The sequence below is a fragment of the Phyllostomus discolor genome, chromosome 3 (genome assembly GCF_004126475.2).
Source record: "Phyllostomus discolor isolate MPI-MPIP mPhyDis1 chromosome 3, mPhyDis1.pri.v3, whole genome shotgun sequence".
NCBI lineage: Eukaryota > Metazoa > Chordata > Mammalia > Chiroptera > Phyllostomidae > Phyllostomus > Phyllostomus discolor.
In genome coordinates this window covers 83,957,916-83,985,130 of record NC_040905.2, presented here as the reverse complement: position 1 = coordinate 83,985,130, position 27,215 = coordinate 83,957,916, and the positions used below count along the sequence as shown (strand labels likewise).

The 27,215-nt window shown below is 41.5% G+C and overlaps 1 protein-coding gene and 1 long non-coding RNA gene across 2 annotated transcripts; one reads left to right on the top strand and one right to left on the bottom strand.

Moving 5' to 3' along the window:
• Positions 1 to 748: 748 nt before the first annotated feature.
• Positions 749 to 11,125, bottom strand: LOC118499525. The gene is made up of 3 exons (XR_004902021.1): positions 10,497 to 11,125; positions 10,317 to 10,355; positions 749 to 2,242 (listed from the first exon to the last, which is right to left on the bottom strand). It is a non-coding gene; the product is annotated as an uncharacterized LOC118499525 (long non-coding RNA).
• A 179-nt stretch (positions 11,126 to 11,304) lies between these two features.
• PPIC (peptidylprolyl isomerase C) lies at positions 11,305 to 27,215 on the top strand. The gene is made up of 5 exons (XM_028519458.2): positions 11,305 to 11,529; positions 17,777 to 17,890; positions 18,350 to 18,443; positions 23,190 to 23,374; positions 26,575 to 27,215. Exons 1-5 carry the CDS (start codon positions 11,413 to 11,415, stop codon positions 26,701 to 26,703), a joined length of 639 nt encoding a protein of 212 aa, XP_028375259.1. The 5' UTR covers positions 11,305 to 11,412; the 3' UTR covers positions 26,704 to 27,215.

The window sequence follows — 27,215 nt, the reverse complement described above, 5'->3', positions numbered from 1 at the left end:
TTGTTTTTGCTACAGGAGAGACAAGATTTAATGCTTTTTCATTTCTGTAGATCACCTTCCATCTTCCAAAAACATTTCTTAAACTCATAATTTATGTATTATCACAAAAGATATCCTGGAGCACTATGTTATAATAGGCCCATACCTAGAGCTACATGTTTAAGGAGAATTAAGAATGTGGTTTTCCCTCCTAAAAGAATGCAACACCTGGGTTGTATAGATTGACATGGAAACAGTGGCTTGCAGTTTATCTTACATTTGACTCTAATTTTATGGCCACAGATTAGCCCTAATACAGTGAACACAGGTTATATTTATAATAGCAGCGTCATTTTTCTCCAAAGGGAAGCACACTAAACTGGCACTCTAGTGCCCCAGCCATCTCAGCCAGAAAGCTCAGTGGCCTTTAGACTCACCTTTAAGTGGGAAAGCAAACAAACAGGCAAGCAAGCAAAACCAGAAGGACCCTTTACTGTAACAATTTCAAATATGTGCTGTAGGCTTTCTTTCCAAAGCAGTGCTCATAACCAGAAATCCTCAGAGCAACTGGCTTATCGGTTGATGGGGGAAAGATATTCCAGGAGAAATCTGCACAGACACTGTTAGCCTACGGCCAGCACCCAACACACAAAATGATAAGAATGCCAATGTTTAAAAGACCTGGAACTTTTTGAAACAGAGTCACACATGCACTTTGTCAATCTGATGTTTTAACGAGGAGATAGATGCCACCATTTGACTGGCCAACTTTTTTTTTTGGTGGGGGGGTGGTGCTTATTTCTGAGGATGCTAATTATAGCCCAAGTTGCAGCCAAGAAAAAAATCACCCTTGACTCCTGTTGCTACCAGCAATTGGACTCAGAATTGGGTGTTCTTATAAAACAGTAGTGCTGGATGTCTTTTAATGTCACTTAAAAATATCAACAATTTGAGCTTTACCAAATTTCCAATTTTTCTTATTTTAATCGTTGTTCAAGTACATCAAATTTCCGATTTTTTAAAGAAAAATCATTCAGGCAATTTCTGTTACCAAGGAGGCAAATGTCACAGAAACATATGAAGTTGGATTTGTCTCTTCTACAACAGTAGGGTTTCCTTAAAACACAATGAGAAGTCGCTACTAATAAATGAGAATCAGTTTGCATTTTACCTTTTAAATTAAGCATAACATAGAGTAATGATTCAGTCCCACAAAACATGTTTTCAAGTAGTTAAACTTGCTGCTAATAACTTCACAAATATTCCTTTGACTTCGGATTTATTATTTCAACTGTCTCTGGTGAGGGCATTTCATATGCTTATAAATCTCTTCAGTTTCTTTTTGCATTTTAGTGCTTCATGTTAATGGATTCCATAACTGTTAGATAAAACACATCTATCAGCAAAGGCTTAGAAACAAACATTTATACCAAAACTGTTTAAAATTTGGCAGCCTTGGTGAATAGTAAATAACAGTGACTGGGAGAGAACATAAAAATACAGATCAATTTAATAACATACTGTCTCCAAAGAATTTGTTCAGAAGGTTGACTGAACCATCAAGGCAGACACAGGAGACGCTCAGGTCAGCTCAGCATGAAGTAGAGATCATCGGGGTTTCCTGAACCAGATTTCTGTCTCCTTGCACAAACAGACTTCCCTTAACTTTTGGAACATAATCAACACTTAACCAATCTGCTACTTCACTCTACAAGAACCATACACTTCATTGCTTCTTCTCATCATGCCTCCACACTCCCTAAATTATCTATTTTGACCACTCATTTTGTTAACTCTTTGTGAAATTTCCATCATACTTGAATTTCATAGAAGCATGCATGTTAGAACTCCAGATGAACATCTATTCCTCAGTTTTAACTGTTTCTAACAATACCTACTCACAAATGTAAAGGGAATATTGTATGCAATGTGCCTTGTATGTAGTAGGAGCTCAATGGAAGTCAGACCTCCCTTCTGCAACCTTTCTCAGTGAGCCGAAACTCCCACACCGTACACTCTGGACATGGACTTAGATGCAGCAAATGTCATAGTATACAGCTTAAACCTTTTTCTTGTATGCATTGTACCTTGGAAGCTTTTTGAGGACAGGATCCATGCATCTTTGCATCATCATTGTTGAGTCCGTGCCCAGCGTGGGTACATGCCAACACATGTTGGTGTGACCACTACTGTTCTGGTTGGTGAAGGAGCTGGCGTGGGAGGTGAGAACAGGGTCATCATCTCATTCAGAGTGTTGGTCAGTCTTATTCAGGTGAGCAAATAAAAGCAAGATTATTTTTTAATTCCTTGAAGATTTTGTCACTGAAAGTTAGGCAGGGGCATCCCATAAAGGGGAGAACATTTAGGTGACTAGCTCTAGGAATACTTTTTGTGCACATTAAACATAAGGACAATATGAAAGTCCCAGTAATTCCAAACCGATCCCAGTCCTAGCCAGAAGACCCTAGTGCCTCCTGCTGCTCTAAGGTTACTGCATGCGCTCTGCATCCTGATACTTGAAAGAAATTTCCCAGGCAAAAATTCATAATTCAAATAGCTAGTAATTAATAAACACTGTAGGTATTTACTTGCTAACCATGAGCTTAATTTAACAAAAGTATTTGAGCTAGTTAGATTGTAATTTGAGGGGGAGGTAGTATTTGACTCAACTAAAATGTTATTTACATAAATGAGGGAAAATGTTAACAGTGAACGAAAAATCAAGGGTTTTGAAAGACACTGAAATGTAGCTTTGAGAGACACAATTATTTTACGAATAGCAGAAATCTAAAACTTGCACTGATAACTAGGAAAAATTAAATATGATAAGACTATACTCTCTAGTACTCATAAATGATTAATAAACAAGTCTACATTTAATGAATCAAAATTATATTGACAGAAGTAAGCTACTAAAATCTTATAACTCCATTTTTATTTTCATAATAAGATAACTGCCAATAGACAATCTAAACCTTTTTTATAATTCATATGTGCATTGAATTGGCCTACATGTAATACATAATGCATATATTTAATATTTAGTTTTACATTTCATCACTAATTTTAATTGTACAACTTTACACTATGATTATATCAGTTGAAGTGTTTTTTCAAACATGTGGAAGAGATGATACATGAATGCGAGAATAACTATATCAGGTAGTGAGATTGATTGTAAGTGACTTTTGAAGTTAGACTGAGAATTTTCCAAAACTGGCCAAAGATATCAAGTCACAGAGTCAAGAAGCCTGATAAATCCCAAGTAGGATGAATAAAAAGAAATACACACTTAAGCAAATTCTAATAGACCTACTTTAAAAAACAAACATAGAGAGGAAATCTTAAAATACTCTAAACTAAAAAAAAGAAAGACAGATTACCTTGGATGGAGAAAAAAATTAGACTAATAGATATCTTAACAGAAATAATAGAAACTCGACATCAAAAAGAAATGATATACTATACTGCTAAAAGAAAATAATTTTACACTGGATAAAAATATTCATCTAGAATGACACATATTTTCAGAGAAACAAAAATAAAATAATTTCTCACCAGCAGACTAGCTGTTAAAGAAATAGCAAATGGAGTTCTCCAGGCAAGAGGAAAATGATCCATGAACATCATAAATACAAGAAGTAATGAAGAGCAATGAAAATGTAAATATGTGGAAAATTCTAAATGTCTATGATTTTCTTAGGCAATAATGATTACGTATGGTGGGGGTAAAAATAATATACTTGACAATGACTACATAACATTCCAGAACAGGCAAATGGAGTGTCCTGAGGTTTTGTATTATCCAGAAAGAACAAAAAGTAACAGGTAACATTAGGCTTTCAAAAATCAAGAATCATGCTGTAATCTTTAATGTAATAAATGAAGAAGAAATAAGAAAATGTAGACTACTAGAATCTGTTACATCAAAGCTGAGGAAGGTAAAAAACAAGAGAAAGTAGAACATAACACAGGGTACCAACAGAAGACAATATTAAGATATCAGATTTAAACCCAAGCATATAAGTAAATATATGAATGTAAACAAGCTACATATTCTATGAAAGATGAAGATTCAACTTCAGTAAAAACCAACCTATGCTGTTTATGAGAGATATATTAAAACATAAAGACTACATGGGTACTGGATTTATAGGGGTGATCACCTCATAAGATACATAAGTATTTAATCACTATGTTGTATACCTGAAGCTAATTAATATTGTATGTCAATGGTAATGGAAACATTTTAAATTAAAAAAAAAATAAGGACAGAAAAACTGAAAGTAGAATCATAGAAAAAGATAAACCATGCATTCATTAACCAAAAGAAAGATAATGAGTATCAGACTTTAAGGTAAAAAGCATGGCTAGAAACAAAAAATGACACTTCATAATGACAAAAAATTCAATTCATCAAAAAATAATATTAGGTTTGACATATAAAAATTTACACACCTACAAGGAAAAATAGACAATATATAGTCATGATAAGAGACTTTAACACACTTCTCTCAGTAACTCATAATGAGCCAATAAAGATTCAATAAGGATAGAAACATGAAAGGTAGGATAGATAAACTTGATCTAATGGACATATATAGAATACTGAATTCAACGTGGGCAGAATTCCAATGTCGATCAGGTCCAATGTCATAAAGCAAGTTTCCACATATTTTAAAAGAATGAGATAATAACAAGTATGTTGTCTTATCACAATACAACTAAGCTGGAAATCACTAACAAAAAGAACTTTTTTAAAGACATACCCGATGGCCCATAGGAACAAGAAAAAACGCTCAACATTATTAGAAATCAAAGGATGCAAATTAAAACCACAATGAGATACCACCTCATGCCTGCCAAAATGGCTATCATTAATAAATCAGTGAACAAATGCTGGAGAGGATGTAGAGAACAGGAAATCCTAGTTCACTGTTGGTGGGAATGCAGACTGGTGCAGCCACTGTGGAAACTGTGTGGAACTTCCTCACAAAATTAAAAATGGAACTGCCTTTTGATCCAGTGATTCCACTTCTGGAATTACATCCCAAGAATCCTGAAACACCAATGCAAAAAATATATGCATCCCTATGTTCCTAGCAGTGCTATTTACAATAGCCAAGATTTAGAAACAGCCTAAGTGCCCATGAGTAGATAAGTAAACTGAAAAAAAAAACCAAAAAACAAAAACTGGTACATCTACACAATGGAATACCATGCAGCAGTAAAAAAGAAGGGATTTTTTTTTTTTTTTTTTTTTTTTACCTTTTGCAAGAGCATGGATGGAACTGGAGGCTATTATGCTAAGGGAAATAAGCCAGTCTGTGAAAGACAAATACCGTATGATCTCACTTAAAACTGCAATCTAAGGAACAAAATAAACTAACAAGGAAAATTGAGTCAGAGGCATAGAAACAAGGAATAGGCTGATAGTTGTAAGAAAGGAGGGGGGAGGTAGGAACTGGGTGAAAGAAGGTGAAGGGATTAGACTTCACGAAGTCTGTGAAGAAGGTATCCAGCCATGTAATATGAAAATTAGACACATTAATAGAAGAAGATACAAGAAACATTGTGCATAGGACAAGGATGCCTCAGTGGCACCTCAGGATCTCACAGTTTTCCCAATTACCCTCAGCTGTATTTTCCTGCATCTCATTGATGGTCTGAAATCTCTTCCCTTTGAAAGGTAATTTTAGTTTTGGGAAAAGCCAGAAGTTGCACGTCACCAAATCTGGGCTGTAGGGTAACTGAGCCACCTGAGTGATTTGATGTTTCACCCAAAATCTCTACATGAGACATGATGCACAACCAGTCATGTTGTTATGATGAAGCTGCCAATCACCAATTGCCCATAGACATGGCCTTTTGAATCATCCCAATAGTTTTCACAGAGGAATGTTCCTGCTTAATGCAAAATTTGATGCAGCTTTGTTGCTCTACCCGCTCAGTCATTTTGAATACCACAGCCACACAGTACACAGTCACTCAATGGCATCTGCCAGCCCCCACTGACAAGTACAGTGAAATCATCGTTGCTCACACCTGTACATTCCAGTCTACTCTCCTTTGCTGCTGGGTTAGACTGATGTTGCACAAACCATTCTCTTAACAATGGCTAGACTTTTCCCAGGTCAGACCTCTCCTATATGCATCACCCATGGACAGGAACAACAGTGTGGGGATTGACTGTGGGAAAGAGGAGCTGGGAGGGGAAGGGGGGAAATTGGGACAACTCTAATAGCATAAATTTAAAAATTTTAAAAAGTCATGTTTTGGAAATAAAGTACTACACTTCTAAATAACACATGGATCTAAAAAGAAACAGTATAAATTAGAAAATATTTTTAGCGGAATGACAGTGAAAATACTACAGATCAAAATGGTTGGGGAACATTGAAAGTTGTGCTTATTAAGGGGAATTTTATTATTCCATTGAGCAATATAGAAGTGGAAAGGCTGAAAACACTAAATTAAGAGTCTATTTCAAGTAGGTAGAAAAATAACAGTTAAACTCAAAGAAAGAAGATGGAAGAAAATAATAAAATTAAAAACGTAAACTAGTAAAATCAAATCAAATATATTATCTTCACCTGCTTTCTGGGTGAAGCTGTACAAGGAAAAAGAAAAAATAACCAATGTCAAGTATAAAAAAGAAGACTTTTACTATGGGTACTGTAGACCTATAATTATAAAGGATATATTAAATAACTAAACTTTAAAATATGAATGAATTAAATTCCTCAAAAATACTATACATAAAACTCAACAGAATAGAACATTTTAATAATCCTTCTACTCTTTAAAAAATTAAATTTATAATTGACAACTTCACAGTAAGGAATACTTACCCCAGGTCCAGATGGCTTCTAACAAACATTACGAAAAGAACTGATGGTAATCTTATGCAAATCCTTTCAAAGCACAAGAAGGACAGCTATCATTAGCCCACTCATGCTGAAGGGCCGGAATGACCCTGATTTAAAGTGACAGGAAATTCCAAGAATGGAAAACTTCAGACTGGTCTGACTCATGAATATAGATACAAATACCTAAAACATAAGATTAGTAAGCTTACCCACTAACATCAAAGTAAGATTTTGGTAATTAGCTTGGTTTGAACTAGAAAGCCAGAACCAAACTTTTTCTAGCATTTTTTTTTTCCTGAACTCCAGGAGAAATGCATTTTTTTCCTGTTTATTGGTAAGTTGTTTAAAACAAAAAAGCTCACCACACACAGTAATATATTAAATTGCCAATACATATGTGCATTCCAGAATGCAAAGTTGGGTTAAAATTTGAAAATCAATGCCATTTACCACATTAACAGAATAAGAAAACATCATCTAATTATTTCAGTTGATTTCAATAAATAGTATAGATTGAATTAATGACAAAAAGTCTTAACAAACTAGGACTACAAAGGGATTTTCTTAGGCTGAAAAAGGATGTCACCTCCCAAAAGAACCTGTAGCAAATATCAGATTTAGTAGTAAAACACTGAAAGCTTTTCCTGTGGGATTGGAACCAACACAAGTTCATTAGTTTCTTAGGGCTGCCATAACAAAATACCATTAACTGGGTTGCTCAAAACAACAGAAATTTATCTCAGTTCTGGAGGTAGCAGGCCTATGTTCTCTCTGAAGGCTTTATGGTAGAATCCTTCCTTGCTTTTTCTTTTCTTCCAGTGGTTGCCAGCAATCTTTGACATCCTCGGTTTAAGGACCCGTCCAATCTCTGGCTCTGTCTTCCAATCTCTGGCTCTGTCTTCCCATGGTGTTTTCTTCTCTGTGTCTTTGTCAATCTGTTGGGAACTGCCCTGCCTGGTATCAGAAGCTATAATCCCCACCAAGGCTAAGGCTGAGGGAGTGGCCTTGGACCGTAAGACACCAAGGAGACAAAAGCTTATCTCCCTGGCAGGAGCGCTGCTTCTGCTGCTTCATTCATAATTGAACCCCAATGCTTGGTCAGTTAGCCAATGACGGGTAAGATTCCCCAAGGGGGAATGACCTAAGACAGGCACGATCACATGGGAGGCCCCCAAGAAAGGACTTTGGGGGCTACAGCAAAAGGGGGTAATGGACCCTCGCTCCTCGGCTGTGATATAGCCTGAGTCCTCATTGTCTGGGAGAAAATCTCCTTATCCCTTGGCTGCCTTATTTCCCTTGCTCCACCTAAGCCTGAAACAATAACAGGATGGTAGAGCTCTGTGCTGAAAAGGGCAGGTTCCCCGGGTGATCAGGCCTAAGAAAGAATATGTAAACTCCTGTGAAACCTGCTTTGTTTAGAATGCTCTCAGTTGAATGATAAGGGTCCAAGGAAGAAGTAAGTTTGTTCTTTAGTTTTACAGCTCTTTGATCCTGACTCACAATAGACCCTCAGAGTTCCTTGTTACCTATCATTTGATCCTTACTTCCTCGCAATGAGTAATGTGCTTTACCTGAACTCTTATGCAAACGAACCCAGTAAAAGCCAGTTTGGACGATAAATCAGCGTGCTCCCCACTAGAGGGGGTGGCCGTTCCGTCCCTACTTCTCCACAGAAACTGGTCTGTCTCTGTGCATGTTTTTTCTCATGACGAGCCATCCGCATCGTTTCGTGATCACTGCTGGCTGGTGACCCACGCATCATCTATCCTTTTTTTTTTTTTAAAAAAGGATACCAGTCATATTGGAATAGGGCCCACCCTATTCTAGTACAACCTCATCTCAACTTGATTATATCTGTAAAGATCCTATTTCCAAATAGGGCCACATTCACAGATACTGCAGTTTGGGACTTCAACATATCTTTTTGGGGGCCAAAATTTAATCCACAATTATTGTGACTTCCTTTTGTATTATAGGTCCTTACCAATGTAATAAGGCAAGAAAAAGAAGTAAAAAATATAAAGATTAGAAAGGAAGAAATAAAGCTCACTATTCATGGATGATATAGTTGTCTATGAACAAATCCTAAATAATTAACAGATAAATCACTTGAATAGATTTTTTAACAAAGTTTATCTATTCAAGATTAAAATACAAAATTAATTTTACTATAATAGCAATAAACAGTAAAATAAACATTTAAAAGGGTATAATTTATAAAAATATAAAATCTCAAATATCTTGAAATCAATCTAACAAAATATGTGTGAGATCTCTAGGCAGACAACTATAAGATTTTGAAGGAACTAAAGAAGTTGTAAACAAATGGAGGGATATGCCATGCTTATGAATTGGAAGACTCAATATCAAAAATACACTGTCTTTCCAAAATAATCTATAGGTACAATGCAATCCCAATCAAAATCCCAGTTTATGGAAACTGAGAAGCTGATTCTCAAGTTTATACAGAATGTCAAGAACAGCCAAGAATCTCTTAAACAAAATGAGAGGACCTATACCACTAAATATGAAGACTTATTATAAAGCTATTTCCATTAAGACAATGTGGTATTGGCACAAGGATAGACAAATAACTCAGTGTTACAGAATAAAGGGCCCACAGACCCAAACATGTATGGACACTTGTTCCACAAAAGCAGCAACACTATAGAGCAGTGAGGAAAGAAGATTTGCTGGGACAATTGGATATTCATATAGAAAAAATATGGATGCACCAAAAGAGTTACACGTGAAAAGAAAGCCCATGTGAATTTCATAGACATAAATTTGAGCAAAAGAACACAGCATGCTCTAAGATTCCGTTCATATAAAGTTAAAACTAAACTGTATTGGAAGTCATGATTGTGGTTAATTCGGGGAGAAGTGTTAGTAACTGGGAGTGGTACAAAAGAAGTTTCTAAAGAGCTAACAAATATTTCATTTCTTAAAGGGGATTCTAAGTTGGGTTTGTGGTAATTCACTAATATGTACAGTTACATTTTGTGCACTTTTATTTTTATTCATCTTTCCCACTAAAAAAATAAATTAGATGCTTGTATTCATTCAACAAGATTCATGTAGAAATCACTACATATTAGGCTTTTTACTAGACCTGGGTCATTAAAAGGAAAAAGAAACCCAACAGGTATGCTCTCTGCTCTGGTGGCACTTGCACTCTGATAGAAATTACACAAAAACAATTACAATGATGAAAACAGGTAAGTTCATACAGCCATTCAGTGGGATAAATGCTCTGATACCCTTCACTTGAGACAAAATGGGGACTCTTTCTTCATTGGGGTTGGGGGTGATGAAGACAGACATTAGATCCTTCACTGGACTGAATTACCAAAATAATTCAGAAGTGTTCTGTCAGCCCCTCAAAAGCTGAGGTCACTCCTGTTGTGTATTAACAGTTCCAGTGTAATTTTAGACCTAATCGTAGCTACTTATAGAAATTCTGCTTACCTGTGGGAAATCTCGGCTTGAAAGTCATGACACCAGGTCCTAAGAAAACCAAGAGAATACTATTATTAATTTGTAGTTAATTTTGGAGCTGTTATTCTAAAATAAAATAGTTCTTTTGAAGTACTAATTCAAAACACATTAAGTTTTAAAACAACATTTTATTGATTATAAAATACTTACATGTCAATGTAAAATATCTGAAATCAGAAGATTACAAAGAAAACAAAAATCCATAATTCTATCACCATAACTACTGTAAATGTTTTGGTGCATTTCTTTCCATTTAAGAAAATTCCTTTATTTTCACAGTTTGAGATCAGAATTTCTGAGATTCTGCAACCCTAGTTTTCCATATAAAAATATAGTGGGCATTTCCCCATGTCATTACATCATCTACCTAAACATTATTCTTAAATTTGTAAAAATTATATACCCAAAGAGAATTATCTCAACGAGAGGTTATTCATCACGTACAATTGAGTCAACCCATCTAAGGGTCCCAAAGTTCTGAGAGCCGTCCAAAATTTAGCTAAAGGCTCTGAAGCAACAGTGAAACCTGGCAGCTGCTGCAGAGGATACTCCAAAGGCAGCTGAGGTCACCCACGGGGCACGGCGCGTCTGCAGAGTCGCCCTACCGGGTCCCGCCCCCACTCCTCCCCCAAGCAGTACGCAAATTGCCACGGACTGGTAGGCAGGAGAGTCCTCGACTTTCAGTGGGGTGGGTTCCTGGAGGTGCCTGAGCGAACCTCTTAGCTCCTGGGCTCTGGCCAAGTCTGCCTCTCCCAGACACAGTGCCCCAACAGCCTCGGCTCGCTCCTGGCCTAGCGGGCTCCCGCCGCAAGCGCGCCCTGGGCTGCACCCTTCGCTGCGAGCCTCTGCGAGTCCCTAGTTCTTCACCGAGTCAAACTTGGGAGGAGCGCGCCCGGGGTTCCGGCCCGGCCGGGACCGCCCCATCCTCAACCCTTCCCAGTCCCTTCCCAGCCCCTCCAACCGGGAGTGCGCAGGCGCAGCTGGCTGGGAGTCCCAACACTAGTCAGGCAACCCGCTGAAGAACCCGAGCCGCTGCAGCCACTACCGGCACTGCCGCCCGTTCGCCATGGTTTCAGGTTCCCGGCTGCTGCTACCTTTGGTGCTTTGCCTGGGGCTTGGCGTACTCGTGCTTTCTGCGGGGTCCTCGGGCCTCCGAAAGCGAGGCCCCTCGGTGACGGCCAAGGTGACAGAGCGGCTGGCTGCAACTTCCTCTCCCGGCGGCCAGAAGGATGGGGGAGCTTTGGGGGCCGGGACATTTGTGTCGGATAGCGAGGAGGGGGCAGAGGATGGGAGGCAGCGGGCGGGGCTGGTGAGAGGGGAATGCTTGCGCCGCGGGGGGCGGGGGCACTCTCCGAGATGACTTGGGGGTGCTGGCCAGAGCCCTAGCCCATCTCCAGCATCGCTGGCTTGTTTGAACTTTGTCCCCTTGGTCTGTGGTCCAAGGTGACCAGCCCAGGGGTTAGAAGAAGCTTCCGGAACCGGTGGGCCCTTTCTCCAGGAAGGAGACAACCTGAGTACTTCCTTCAGCGTGGCGTGGACTGGAGAACAGAAGCAGGAGGAGTGTGGGAGGGACAGAGATGCGAGGAGGAGACACGCTCTGAGCCCAGGGGTTGCAGCTGGGATGTCACCCAACATGGAAGAGCCCAGGTCCAGCCCCTGCTCAGGTGGTGTCCCAGGAGGCTGTTAGAAGCTGTGCTCCAGGAGAGGCTGTCCTCCCCTGTTTAGGAACTTGGTCCTTGCCAGGGAGGGAGAGCTTCGTTTTTATACTTGTGACTGGTGCACAGGCCCTGGGCTTGGGATGGGATGGTGCTGGCTGCAGGCCCAGGTGGCACCTGTGTAACAGGCCAGCTTTTTTGTCTCGATTAGAGGGACATAAAATTTGTCATGGGCTGCCCTTCCAGCCTAAGTTCTTTTTTAGTATATGTGCTGCCGAAGTGAGCACTAGCCTCAGTTCTTTTTCCAGCATGTTTACCCAAGGTTAGAAGATAATGGTAGGGTGCAGGGAGAGACAGAGGGAGGAGATGATTTGGTTGCTCATTACCACTGCTAGAAAAACTTACTGGCAGTAGTGTCTTGGAATCTGGAAGGAGGGGTAGCTGCAAGTGGCCTTAACAGCAGTCCTGTGTTGGACAGTGGAAATGGGGCTGTGGAACTAGCACAATGCTTAAATCTGCCCCACACCCCACCTGAGAAGAGGGGAGGTCAAAGGGGTGAGGAGGGGTTGGTTCACCCCAACATCTGACAGAGAAGGAGTGAACCAAAAGGCCACGGGGGAGGGGGGCAGCTTGTATGAGATAATTAGGAGATTGTTTAGAGCACAGATTCCACTCCCAGCCCCTTGAGCTTTTGGGCTTATCTAGTTTGGGGAAATGGCTTGTGCAGGCCACAGAGCTGAAAGAGGTGTGGGGGGCTTCCTTCAGTCTGCAAATATATTTGAGTCTCTTAGGATACAGCCATAAACATAAAGTTCATGAAGTTATGAAATAATGAAGGAAATACAGCCTAATATGACTGGATGGCATTTAAAAATACCTGAAGGGTAAGAAAAACCAGCCTGGCAAAGAGTTAGGGAGGCAAACCTGAGTGCATGTGCAAGGGCCTCCAGAAAGCCATCCTCCCCTGGTAAGAGGGCAGCCTGCCTGGACGGTGTAGCTTCACCACAGGGATGCGAGGGGGTGGCCTGAGATGCGGTCAGGGGCTGAGCAGCAGCAAGAGCATGCAGGGCCTCAGAGGTCACAGTTAGGAGTGTGGATTTGGAGGCAATTACTCTTAGAATTTTCTGTCTTATGGTAAGGGCAGTTAGAGCTGCTGAAGGGTTTTAAGCATGGGTTTGACAGGATCTCATATATGCTTTTACACAATTAACTATGGCTGCTCAGTGGAGAGTGACCTGGGAGGTCATTCTGGGCTCTGTGCCAGAGTCCAGATGGTGGTGGCTTGGATTAGAGTGGTAATCGTGGAAATGGGGAGCAAGGGAGGGACTTGGAATAGATTTTGGAGGCATAACAAGACTTGCTGATGTGTAGAAAGGGAGTGGGGGAAGGGATTAGGATTGCCAGATAAAGTACTGGAGGCCCAGTGAGATGCGGACTTCAGATAAACAATGGAGAATTTCTTAGTGTGAGGGTGTCGCCTGTTATATTTGGGAACAAGCTTCACCTGGGAAGTTTTAAACCTTCCAATGCAGAAATCCATCCCAGAGCAAGCCAGTGACCTTTGCTGGGGGTGCGCAGCCTGGGCTGGAAACCTCTGCAAGAGGGAGCCAGGACTGGAAGAAGCTTGTGGCTGCCGGAGGGGAAGAGCTGGAGCATCTTAGCCCCTAGTTTAAGGTGCTGTCACTGAGGAAGTTTCCATGTGTTCTACTCCGGAATTATGTGGGCAAGTCTTCTTCAGACTGGACTCTGTTTCATTAATTACTTTTTTCAGTGAACTTTTTTAAACATCAAAATCTATTGGAAAATGGAGACACTAAAAATTATTTCTCTGAGTGTGGAAAAGTGGGTTAATTGGCCACTGCTCTAGTGTCTTCTTTTCCCTAGCAGTTTTTGCCTTTTCCTCTGGTTTCTAAAAATAGGAATCTACAAATGAGGTGTGAGTTGCTGTTCCCCTGCAGGGCCCTTTAAGGGCACTCACCTAGTCCACGAATCCTAGGCCACTGCCTTAGCTTCCTGCCCAGCTAAAGAGACTCAGGACTGGGGGGGGGGGGGGGGGGAGGGGCACTCAGGCTCCTTGGTCTCAAAATCCACTGAACTGGCATCTGCAGCCCTGTGTTTTCCAGCAGAGCCACGGGTTCTGTGGTCAGGCACCTACACTGTAGAATATAATGCTGCCACCTTTCCATGTACTCTTGTCACAGTTGCTGGCACTTTCTACAGCAGGGAGTGGCCATGAGACCAAGGCTGGGTGATGTTGGGCAGGTTGTCTGATGCCTGAGGCTCTGGTTCCTCCTTTGTAAAATGGAGATGGAAACAATACTTGCTAGAGTATTGCATATTAGATGTGATAAAGCAGGCAAAGTGCTTAGTTCTGACTGAAGCTCCCGGCTTTAGAAGTCAGTTGCTGGAATTACTTGTGTTATTAATCACTCTGTAGCAGTGCAGACCTGAATGGAATCATCTTTTTTACAGATGAGGAACAAGAGCTCAGAGCCAGCTGGTGGTGGAGCTGGGTTTCCTTGCCGGCACAGCTTACTTTAGAAATGGAAACAGGATTAAACCCTACAGGGGTTTTGGACAGGCTAAGAGAGCCTCTTCACTCTTGCCCTATTTCTCCCCACCCCCAGTGCCCCCAAATTTCCATATCATTTTCAGGGGCAGCTTCTTGGGGGGGGGGGGGGTGAAGAAGTGCTTACGTGCAGGCTCCTCAAGTGCAACGTGGGATTCAAGTACCAACTTCTCCAGGATGGTCGCCCTGATCCCCACAGACAATCCCCACCTCTGGCCTTATTTTGTCTGTACTTGCCTCATAAAACCCAACTTCCCATTATATTAAGCTACTGGTATGTGTGTTTTCTCTTCTGTGGGACTGTAAGCTACACGAAGGTAGGGGCTTTACCCCCCCACCCCCACCCCTTGTCGAGCACAGGGCCTGTTCCCAAGGGCACAGAGCAAAGTCAGAGACGATCTCAGGGCAAGAAGGTGTAAAGTAAGAGTTTGCCTGGCAGCCACCTGGGGCCGACCCTCACTCTGGCTGGGTGTGTGTGTGCCCTGCTTCTCCCTTAGCGTCACCCGGCACTGAGCTGTTTAGCATTTTTTTTTTTGAGTCTGTACTTGAGTTGATAGTGTGCTGGGCACTAGGGATCTAAAAACACCTTTTCTGCCCCTTGGGATTCCCTGCCTAGATTGCGAGAGCCTAATTAACGATAAATCGCACTCTAATTGGACACATCCTCAGAATGAAATTTTGGTTTTCACACTTCTGGTGGGAAATCTTGGTAAATCACTTAACCTCCCTAATCCTCACTTTTCTCCTTTGCAAACTGGTGAGAATAGTTCCTGCCTCTCCCCACAGGATGTGGTGAAGATTAATTATATAAGATATGCAGGTAAAGCACACTGAGACACCCCTGACTAAGTCATGTGTGCTTCCTTCCTCCTTCCCCTCCTCCATCTTCTCCCCTGCGATTTCAGTGCCTCTGCCCACTACTGTGTCCTTTAGTCCCTCAGCCACCAACCACCCAGCGCAGGCCGTTGTGCCTCATTCTTGAACTGGTCTAAGAGCCCTGGATTCTCCCCTGCCCCCACTTGAGGAATCCCAAGTTGCCTTGGGTTCTGTTCTTTACCTCCTCTCTGTTGCCTTCCCAAACCCTTCTGCTTTTGGAACTGCTGAGGGCCTCTCTTCCCCTCCAGTGAGGTCAGAAGGGCCACGCTACTTCTCTGCACACAGACCACATCCCTTCCTTGGTGCTTTGGTTCCAGAAAGAACTCTGCCAGGTGGGGCTTGGGCCCATTCTTGTCCCTGGAGGCTGCTTCCTTCCATCTGCACCTCCTCCAGATGCCTCCCCCCAGCCGTTTCCTATCCCCCTCACCTGGCAATAGTGTCCTGGGTGCTTGTCATGTGCTGCCTTGTACTGTGGTTATCCCTTTATTTGTCCCATCTCTTGATTTAAGCTACCTTAGGACAGGGACTTTCTCGTGTAGCTTGTAACTTCACATTGCTTTTCACATGGATCTTTGATAAGTACTTGTTGACTAAATAAGATTTTACCATTTCCGTTAGAGTTGGGAAAACTGCCATGTTTTCTTGCTACCCATTACTCATGAAGTTAAAGGACACTGCAGTTTGGGGGCCGGTGGAGGGAGGAATTGTATCGATATGTGTGCTAGACTGTGTGTAAAAAGATAAGATCTTATTGAGTTATGCTGGGTGACTGGGACTTCTTTTCATCCTCTCAAGCTTCCCAGATTTTATCCTCTTTGCCTTCTAAGCATTCACGGGCTTTATTTGCTCTTCTTTATTTTAAAAGTCTGGTAGGCTTTTCTAGTATCTTACATGGTGTTTCTCTAAAATTATGGCCCTGATTCTTTTCCTGGTGCTGCTTCATTATTGCCTGCTTAGAGCATTGATTCCTGGGCTTGGAAGTCTCTTTGGAGAAGTGACTTTTCTTTGACACCAGCTCCGTGGGACCAGACTCGAGGGTGTGTTAACGCAGCCGTGTTGTGTCCCTCTCCTATATAACACTGCCTCATCTCAAGGCCTTTCGTGCATTTTCTATGGTTCTGTTGTATAAATAACAATACAGTTGTTGCCGCTTTGACCATGTAAAACTTGTAAAACGCCACATGGAACACTAAATATCACATCATTCTGTGACAGATGTACTGATGTATTGGCAGAAGCTCTTGTCTTAAACTGAAGGTTGACAGTCTTTACTTTGTGATTTTTCTAAACTCTAAGACATCTTTTTTCTCTGACAACCCTTCTTATATTTTTAAAGCCATCTCTTCAATGTCTTTTTTTACCTATTCAAACATTAAATTGGTTCATATCATCTGAACTCGCTAATAGAATGCCCTCTGACTCCATGGCCTTTTCAAGCGTTCTGTCTCAGAATCATCTTCACACAGTGATTTGTGAGGCAAAATGTATATAATATCATTTCACATGAAAAGTTAAAAAAAGGAGCAAGAGAGCTTTTAAAGTTTATCTGCAAAAGAGGGACTCACATTCACTTCTGGGTATGTGTTTTTTCCTTCTGTACTAAGATGTTGTGACAGAAAAAGAACACATCCCCCTTGTGTAACACGACAGTGGTGACTGAATTCAGTCTCTAAGTTTACAGAGCGGATGGTTTTGTCAGGACCCGCGTGTCACATCTGATGTCCTCTGGGCAAGACTGGGGCCCTGGTATCTCACGGTGCCTTCTGGAGCACTGCTGTGTATTTAGATCGTCTTTTGCTGTCGCCTTGACAGTCTATTGAGAATGCACGGGGAATCTGGGACTCTCTGAAGTTACAGAAAAATAAATCTGGATGGCCAGCCTGTTTATCTCCTCACCAATTTTTTTTTCTTCTGCCAAGATTAGAGGGCATTACCTTTCAGAAGAAGCAGTTTCCACTGTATCCATCATTCATAAACTGGGAGATGGGAAGTAGCGGCGGTGCTTGCCTGGGGCGTGGGGGCCCATGGAATTCATGGAGACTTTTCTGGCTGAGTCAGACAGTATTGAGTCAAACTTTAAACCCAGTACCTACCACAGTGTCGGGCCCATAGGTGGTGTGCAATAAATGTTCGCTGAATGAATATTTGTTTGTGAAATCCACCCACAAAATGGAATTAGAGTTCCTTTAACTTGTATTGTGCTCCTTCATGACCCCTTTGTAAAATACTGGTGGGCAGGGCTTCTGTATGTGAACAGATTTTTAACTTTCACTTACCTCACATATGTGACTTCCGTGTAACCTTCCACTCTGTCTTCCAACCACACACAGGTTTTCTTGGATGTGAGGATTGGAGACAAAGATGTTGGCAGAATCGTGATTGGCCTCTTTGGGAAGGTTGTGCCCAAGACTGTGGAAAACTTCGTCGCTTTGGCAACTGGAGAGGTATCTTTACCAGCTTTACTTCCTTTGTGCACAAACTGGATCTTCCTTCTTTAAGCCAATATCAAGATATCTTCTGGGGGGAAATCGTGTTACATTAGTAGGCCAGGTGAACCTGAGACATCTGATAACATCGTACTTCATTTTTGTATAAAATCTGTATTCTTCAGGCACTCAGTGTCCTTAGGCTTCCAGAAACAGGGGAAACAATCATCAAGTGAAAACACAGATTGCTCTTTTCACTATTCACATTAATACTTTACTTCCATCATTTGTTTACTTATTTATTGATTTGGCCAGCTAATGATAAATTTCTAACAGGAAATCACTGCAGGGACCTAATCAAGTTCTGTAGGTATTTTGTATAATTTTCTCATTGTGTCATTTCCAGATAAACGCTGGGGTTTAACTTTCAGTGTGGGTTGTATCTGCTTGTATATTCAATTGACATAATCTCTTTAGAAAGGATATGGATTTAAAGGAAGCAAATTTCATCGCGTCATCAAAGATTTCATGATCCAAGGAGGAGACTTCACCAACGGAGACGGCACTGGTGGTAATGTGGCCTTTCACATGTTTCCTTTCCCGCTTAACCGACCGAGACCTAACATTAAGCCAGTGTATTTGCCCAGTATATTGAGTTCCAGATTCAAGGAACAGAGTCATGAAGATTACCAGGCTAATTCTTTAGGAAGCGTAGAGTTTGGGGGGCCAGATCTTGGTAGATATGAATGAGTAAGCCTTCCTGATTTTAGACAGTATTACTTTGGTGTTCATTATCTTTCCATAGTGGAAATACATTCATTTAGTAGACTATTTTGCAGTCATTAAAATGCTAGGCTACTAGCATGTGGCAGCACAGAAAGACATGTGTCACAGGAATGAACGGCAGAACACAGCGCTGTGTGTTCATAGGGACGGCAGCACGCTACAGGCTGGATGTCAGTGGGGAGGACTAGGAACGTGACTGTAGAACTATGAGACTGGTATTCACATGGCAGGGTTACAGATGAATTTATCTCCTTCTTTCAAAATTCTTTCATTTTATTGTCAGCTTTTTATTTTTATTTATATTTTTTTCTTTCTGTTGGGTACTATTTATTTTTTATTTCAAAGTATTTTTAGGGAGCAGAACAGAGAATAATGTAGTGCTGATTATGAACTTAGCAGCCAGCTTTTTCTTCTCTTAATATTTTGATATATTTGCTTCAGATTCTTTTTTAATATATTTTATTGATTATGCTATTACAGTTATCCCATTACCCCCCTTTATTCCCCTCCACCCTGCACACCCTCTCCCACCTACATTTCCCCCTTTAGTTCATGTTCATGTGTCGTAAGTTTTTTAGCTTCTACGTTTCCCATATTATTTTTGCCCTCCCCCTGTCTATTTTCTACCTACCATTTATGCTACTTATTCTCTGTACCTTTTCTCCCTCTCTCCTCCCACTCCCCTGTTGATAACCACATGATGTGAACCATTTCTGTGGTTCTGGTCCTGTTCTAGTTGTTTGCTTAGTTTGGTTTTGTTTTTGTTTTAGGTGTGGTTGTTAATAATTGTGCATTTGCTGTCATTTTACTACACATGCTTTTTATCTTCTTTTTCTTAGATAAGTCCCTTTAACATTTCATAAAATAAGGGCTTGGTGATGATGAACTCCTTTAACTTGACCTTATCTGAGAAGCACTTTATCTGTCCTTCCATTCTCAATGAAAGCTTTGCCGGATAGAGCAATCTGGGTTGTAGGTCCTTGCCTTTCATGACTTGGAATACTTCTTTACAGCCCCTTCTTGCCTGCAAGATCTCTTTTGAGAAATCAGCTGACAGTCTGATGGGAACTCCTTTATAGGTTACTGTCTCTATCTCTTGCTGCTTCTAGGATTCTCTCCTTTATTTTTAGCTTGGCTAATGTAATTATGGTGTGCCTTGGTGTTTTCCTCCTTGGGTCCAACTTCTTTGGGACTCTCTGAGCTTCCTGGAATTCCTGGAAGTCTATTTCCTTTGCCAAATTGGGGAAGTTCTCTTTTATTATTTGTTCAAATAACTTTTCCACTTGTTGCTCTTCCTCTTCCCCTTCTGGTACCCCTATAATTTGGATGTTGGACCATTTAAAGATGTCTTGGAGGTTCCTAAACCTCTCCTCATTTGTTGAATTCTTGTTTCTTCATTATTTTCTGTTTGGTTATTTCTTTCTTCCTTCTGGTCCGCTCCATTGATTTGAGTCCCAGTTTTCTTCCCATCACTATTGGTTCCCTGTGCATTTTCCTTCATTTCACTTAGCGTAGCCTTCATTTTTTCATCTAATTTGTGACCAAATTCAGCCAATTCTGTGAGCATCCTGATCACCAGTGCTTTGAACTGTGCATCTGATAGGCTGGCTATCTCTTAGTCGCTTAGTTGTATTTACTGTGGAGCTTTGATCTGTTCTTCCGTTTGGGCCTTTTTTTTTTTTTTGTCTTGTCGAGCCTGTTACATAGTGAGGGGCGGAGCCTTTGGTGTTCACCAGGGCAGGGCAACCCAGTGGCTGGACTGTGACACTGTTTATGGGGGTGGGGTCCTAGAGGGAAGAATGGCACTTGCTCCGCTTTCTGTTGGATTTCAGTCCCTTGCACTGTTTCCCCCAAGCAAACTGGGCCCTTCTGGTGCTGATTTCCTTGTGGGTGGGCCTATGTATGTTCTAGGACCCTGTGGGTCTCTCCAGCAAACTCTCCTGTGGGGCTGGAAGTCTCTGCCGGCATCTCAACCCCCACAGGTGTTTTCAATCAGTGTCCCGAGGCTTTATTTTCCCGGGCTAAGACCCTGGGTTGCGTGGTCTGTCTCACTCCCCAGTTTTGCCTGGTTTATCTGCATGTGAATGTGGGACCGCCTGGTCAGCCAGCCACTTTGCATGCAGTGCCTTGCTTCACAATTGTCGCCTCGCTGGGTCTGCCCATTGCCACCCCGTGCCTGGGGTCTCCCAGCTACCTGCGCACCCAGGGGCTGCCTGCTGCCATCTTGCATGCTTAATGCCACCACTTTTTGTACCACGACCTCTTTCCATCTGGCTGCCCAACTCCACCCTTCCTACCAGTCTGGATGAATGTGTCTATTTTAACTCCTTGGTTGTCCAACTTCCATATAGTTCAATCTTCTGTCAGTTCTGGTTGTTATTTTGTTTCTAAATTGTTGTTGTCCTTATTTTGGCTGTGCAAGGAGGCACAATGTGTCTGTCTACTTATGCCTCCATCTTTGCCAGAAGTCTCTATTGTCAGCTTTTTTTCTAAAGATTTTATTTATCCATTTTAGAGGGTAAGGGAGGGAGAAAGAGAGGGAGAGAAACATCAATGTGTGGTTGCCTCTCATGTGCCCCCCCACTGGGGACCTGACCTGGCCTGCAACATAGGCATGTACCCCGACTGGGAATCGAACCAGCGACTCTTTGGTTCGCAGGCCGGCACTCAATCCATTGACCTACACCAGCTGGGGCTATTGTCAGCTTTTTAAATAATAAAAAACTGATAGTGACTTGTCAAAATTATAAATTAATTTTATAAACAAAGTTAGAGTTCTATAAAGTACAGATACTTGAATTTATAGAGTTAAGTCCCCCTGAGCTTATTGTTTCTTATTGAGGTTCTATCCACCCAGCTCCCTGGACTATTTTCCTTCAAATGTGATGAGTTGTTTTCCTGAACATACATGGTGTATATATAAGTACACAGAATTTAAATTATTTTTAGGTTTAAGATTTTTAATTTAGTAAATACCAGTGTTGGTGAATATTAAACTGCTAACTTTTTAATGATACCTAGGTTATTTTCCAGTACTACTGCCAATTTTATGTTTATTATAATGATCTACTTATAACAAAATGACTATTATTAAATGCTTGGATTTGCCAGGCACTTCAAGAATTACTTTTAACCCTTGCAAAAATGCTGCAAAGGCGTGGGGATACAGCGTGGAGCAGGTGACTCAGGTGAATGGCGTTGGTGAGGATGTGCAAGGAAGCAATCCCTCTCCCTGGAGAGGCCTGCAGCTCAAGGACTGGTCCCCTCGGGACTGACCTACTCTCCTGCCCTTGGGCTCAGCAGGAATTGTGACTGGGCTTTGCTGTGTCTCCTTTTCCACTTCTCTCTCTCTCTCTCTGCCTTCCCTGCCCTGAGTGTGTGTGCATGTGTGTGTATGTATACAATTTGTGCACCCATGTCTTGGGTTAAAATTCTCTGAGTTTTGGAGATAAGACCTGTGGATCACTTAATTTAGCTTAGATCCTTCTGTCGGCAGAGCTTTCCTGCCAGATCATCTCATACATCACTGACCAACCAGCTAACTATGCATTGCTTGCCTTTGATATCCACTCTGTCCTTCTGACTGAGCAGGGATTTTAAGGTTGGCAATGGATGGATAAGGAGCCCTGCAGAAGGGGAGGGGGTGAGCATGACAGGCACTCCAGGTGTTGGAGGATGGAATGTGTACCTCTCATGGTCTCTACTGCTGTTTTATGGGGAAAATGTGTTCTGTTCTACCTGTGGCTTTGCTAGGACTCCAGCCCACATGCCTGCTTTCGGTTCTTCCATTCAAGGTTGGATCACTGGGTGTTCCCCATTGCCATCACCCTCTGTATTTTGATGAGCCCTGATGTCATCGTCAATGCGTCAATGCCTAATGACTTCCAGGCTGGCTGCTATTGCCTTTAGTGCTGAGGCAGGAAAGCGCACCTGCTTTAGAGTCAGAAAGCCAGGTGGTCAAGTTCTGTTCTGCTGTTTTCAAGTTTTGTAACCTGTTTCTCATTGCAAACAGGATTGAGAATACCTGTTCTATAGGGTTGTTCTGAGAATTGGCTAAGGGTGTATATTAAGTGCTTAGTGTTCCCTGGTTGGTTGCTGAGGTAGGAGTGACCCTGGACACATGGCCTGAACCTCAGGACAGAGACTGAGCCACGAGGATGGTTCATCCACCTTTCAGTCTGGCTTTTCAATGACATCCTGCCCTTCAGTTCCTTCTCATTTCGCAGTGAAATCACAGGCCTCCATGGTCAGAGTTTGGCCCTTGGTTTGGGCCAGAGGGTATCCTGCCATCTTGTGTGAAATATAAGGCTTTTGTTTGTGTGTGTTTGTTTCAGTCCCTGGTGCCCTGCTTCCTTACGGAGTTAATTTTATGCCCTCCTTCACTTCTCCTCATGTTCTACCATCTTTTCCCCATTCCCCACTCTTATCAGCTTCTATTTACCAATTCTACTAAAACCTTATGTTTCCCTTTGAAGACTTTAATTTCATATAACATCTGTTGATTCTCCTCTTTCTTGTTCTGCCTCACCAGGTATAAGCATTTACGGTGAGACATTTCCAGATGAGAACTTCAAACTGAAGCATTACGGCATTGGGTGGGTCAGCATGGCCAATGCCGGGCCTGACACCAATGGCTCTCAGTTCTTTATCACCTTGACCAAGCCCTCCTGGTTGGATGGCAAACATGTGGTATTTGGAAAAGTCATCGATGGAATGGTAACTTGATGTATTATTTTTCTCATTCAAAGCTTTATAGTTATAATGAGAGTGCTTCCAATGATTTATTTTGATCTTAAGATGCGCTTTGTAGAAATCCATCATTATATGCTGACTGGCCTCTTCAAAGGTGAATGAATTATAAATAAAATGGCATTTTAATCGTCAGGAGCACTGGGGCAGAAGCTGAGGACTTGATGTGGAGATGTTGAGTACTTAAGTTAATTTATCTCACTACTTGTTACAAATGGAAACTCTTTTTAACATAACCATATAAAACCAGGGCCCTGTATGTGCAAACAATGGAATATTGTTCAGTCGTAAAAAGGAAGGAAACCCTGTCACAGGCTACGACATGGATGAAACTTGAGAACATTATGTTAAATGAAATAAGGCAGTCATAAAAAGACTGTATGATTTCGCTCTCATGAGGTATCTAAAGAAGTCAAACGCACAGAAACATACAGCAGAACAGTGGTCGCCAGGGCCCTGAGGGTGGGGGAGTAGGGAGTCAGTGTTTGGTGGTGTAGAGTTTCAGTTCTGCAAGATGAAAAGTCCTGGAGATTAGCTGTACCACAGTGTGAATACATTTAACACTACCCAACTGTACCTTTAGAAATGGATAAGATGGTAAGTATTTTATGTTTCTCACCACAGTTAAAGAGAAAATATAAAAAAACTAGCACCCCATGCGGTTCAGTCTAGACACAAGTGACCTTTAAAGACATAGTATAGCAACCCAAATTACTACAGGGAATTCAAATTTATGCTGCTTGTCTCAAAAAAAAATCAAAGGTGTTCAATTTATAGTCCATAGGAACACTTCTTAAAATCCCCATTCTTTTCCATTTTCAGTATGTCCCCTACTTAGCTCTCTCAACACTTGTACTGGCAATTGTAAGGTATGCCCAACCCAACCTAGGGCCATCCTTGTCTTCTTTCATATTTCATTTTGTTTTCTTTTCATGTGAGTTGTTCTGCCTCCCTCATCCGAGCGTAAATAAGCCAATCTCACTCATTGCAGTTCTTCTATAACTTTCACCTGCTATTCTGATTCTACCCAACGGAAAGCCAGCAAGTGAGCTGGCCGACTCAGAATCTCCCTTCATGGCAAGGAGATGCCCAACCTGAGACGTCAAAGACAGGGTTCTCATTAGCAAGTGGGATAAGAAGGAAATCGGAAAAACACTTGTCAATATATCACTTGACATCCCATCACAATAAAGAACATGCCTATATTCTCACGAGCCATGACTATTCTCCAAAAAAAATCTATTCTGAAATGAAAATGAATGCCAGCCCTCCTCCAGCATCTTATTGAACTTTGCTTTTGACCACTAGGGTCCAACCATGTTCTAAAAAGTTTAAATGTACACTGATTCATTCACCCATTCACTGAGTATTTTTTTAATGCAACATTGTTCTAAGCTGTAAGATAACTGAAGAGTACAAGTTCTGCGTGTTCTTCTGGTTGTGGTTGTTCTTCTAGTTCTCTAGATCTTACGTTTTATTGCCCGAATTGCAACAACAGTCTCTTCCATCCCCTGGTACACATCCTGAGAGACCTGCTGTCTGCTCTTAGAGGACCTGTCCTTGACTTTTGTGGGTTATAAACTTTGAGAAATGAATGAAAACTATAGCCTTTCTTTCCAGAAAAAAGTGTGTGTACATCTTATACAGTTTCAAGGAATCTAGAGAATCTCCTGAATGCCATCCCTCAATTCTCCCCAGATCATCTGGGTTGTGTTCACAAAGCAACCCAGGTGATCTGTGGGCCTCACCTCACACTGACAGAAGCAGAACCTCCAGGGGTGGACCCACAAATAAGCATTTTTAAATTGTGGCAAAATAAACATAACATAGGTGTTTCCATTTTAACCATTAAATAAGTATTATTTTTAAAGTTTTTATTTATTTATTTTTAGACAGAAGGGAAGAGTGGGAGAAAGGGAGAGAAACATCAATGTGTGGACCTAGCCCACAATCCAGGCATGCACCCTGACTGGGAATTGAACCAGTGACTCTTTGGTTTGCAGGCCAGCACTCAATCCACTGAGCCACACCTGCCAGGGCTAAATAAGTATTTTTCTAAAAAACTTCCCCAGGTAACCCTGGCTGGTGTGGCTCAGTGGATTGAGCACTGGCCTGTGAACCACAGGGTCGCCAGTTGGATTCCCAGTCAGGTCACATGCCTGGGCTGTGGGCCAGGTTACTGTTGGGGGGCGTACAAGAGGCAACCACACATTGATGTTTCTTTCCCTCTCTTTTTCCCTGCCTTCCCCTCTCTCTAAAAGTAAATAAACAAAATCTTTATTTTTTCATCTTTATTAAAAATCACAAAAATTCAGGTGTGTAGTCACTGCTTTAAGTACACATGTGTGCACACATAGTCTATTGAGAAATATATAAGAATGCTGGCCTTTTATCTTAAATGGATCTAAGTCAGCTGGAGGCTGGAATATTTGACACCAGGTCCACTCAGATTCTCTGTTGCTGCTTTAGTCTCAACCCTGTTTGGAAAACACCAGAAGCCAACTTTCTAGTCCATGGCCAGTTCTCTCTCCCGCAATGTGACATGAGGTAGCCCGGGGCCTGTGAAATCCTGCACAGCAGAGAAAGGGACCTGTACACCACAGTGGGGTTGGGGCGACATGAGCGTTAGACTCAACCTACAGATTAATGTCTTGGGCCAGTTGTAAAATGGCCAACCCAGAACTAGCTCCACTTCTAAATCTGCTTTCTGGCTCATTTTATGACGCCCAGACCCATCACAGGTGGAGGTGAAATGTACTCAGCCTCCATATTAACTGTTACATTGGGTTGTAACAAGTGAGTGGGAATGTATTTTATTAGAGGTTGGTATTTACAAAAACATCTATTTTTTTAGAAAATAAAATGCTAATAAAAAGAAGAAAACACATAAATATAATCTCTAATTAGCAAGGTAGTGAGTAAAATTTTATTCTATTATTTATAAATTTCTTGAATATTTTCTAAGTTTTCCATCATTAGCTTGCATGGTCTTATAATCATAAAACAACACTAACCACCCCCCCACCACCCCCCAGAAACAAACAAACGAAAAAACACAACTGACTTCCTACTTGGGCTTTTAGACTTGGTGTTGATTTCATTTTCATTTTTCGATTGCCGTACTTGCTGGTCAGGGGTGAATCATGGGTCTGCTTTTCTCTCACCAGACAGTGGTCCACTCCATAGAACTTCAGGCGACTGATGGGCACGACCGTCCACTCACCAACTGCACCATCATCAACAGTGGCAAGATAGATGTGAAAACACCCTTTGTGGTTGAGGTCCCCGACTGGTGATGCACCTGGCAGAAAACATGGAAAATGCCCTACCAGTGTGTGTGTGTGTGTGTGTGTGTGTGTGTGTGTGTGTCTGTCTTTTGACTTTTCAAAGTTACTGTTTGCACTGTCTTTACTTGCTTCTATTTCCCACTCCAGCACACAGGAGAGTTTCTGCCAAAGCTTACTTTGCATGAATTTTGGTAAATCATTTGTTTAGGGACTTTGTACTTAAAAGATATATCCCCTTCCTTTAGTGGTGCTATTTTTAAACTAGAAAACTTTGTATCAGCTATTTTCTTTTGAGGAACACAATCATTATTTCCTGAATTACTTGTGATCCCCAAGTTAAGTGTTGCTGAAGATTTGTCAGGAAAACATGGGGACAAGAAGTTTATTATTTTGTATTTAAACAAACTCTTTTTGGGTAAAGGGAGATTTGATTGGGATAATCTGATCTATGTCCTGGGGACCTTTACCTGATGACAGGTGCTGTGATGCTCTCTATATTAAACACCTTTTATATAGATCAA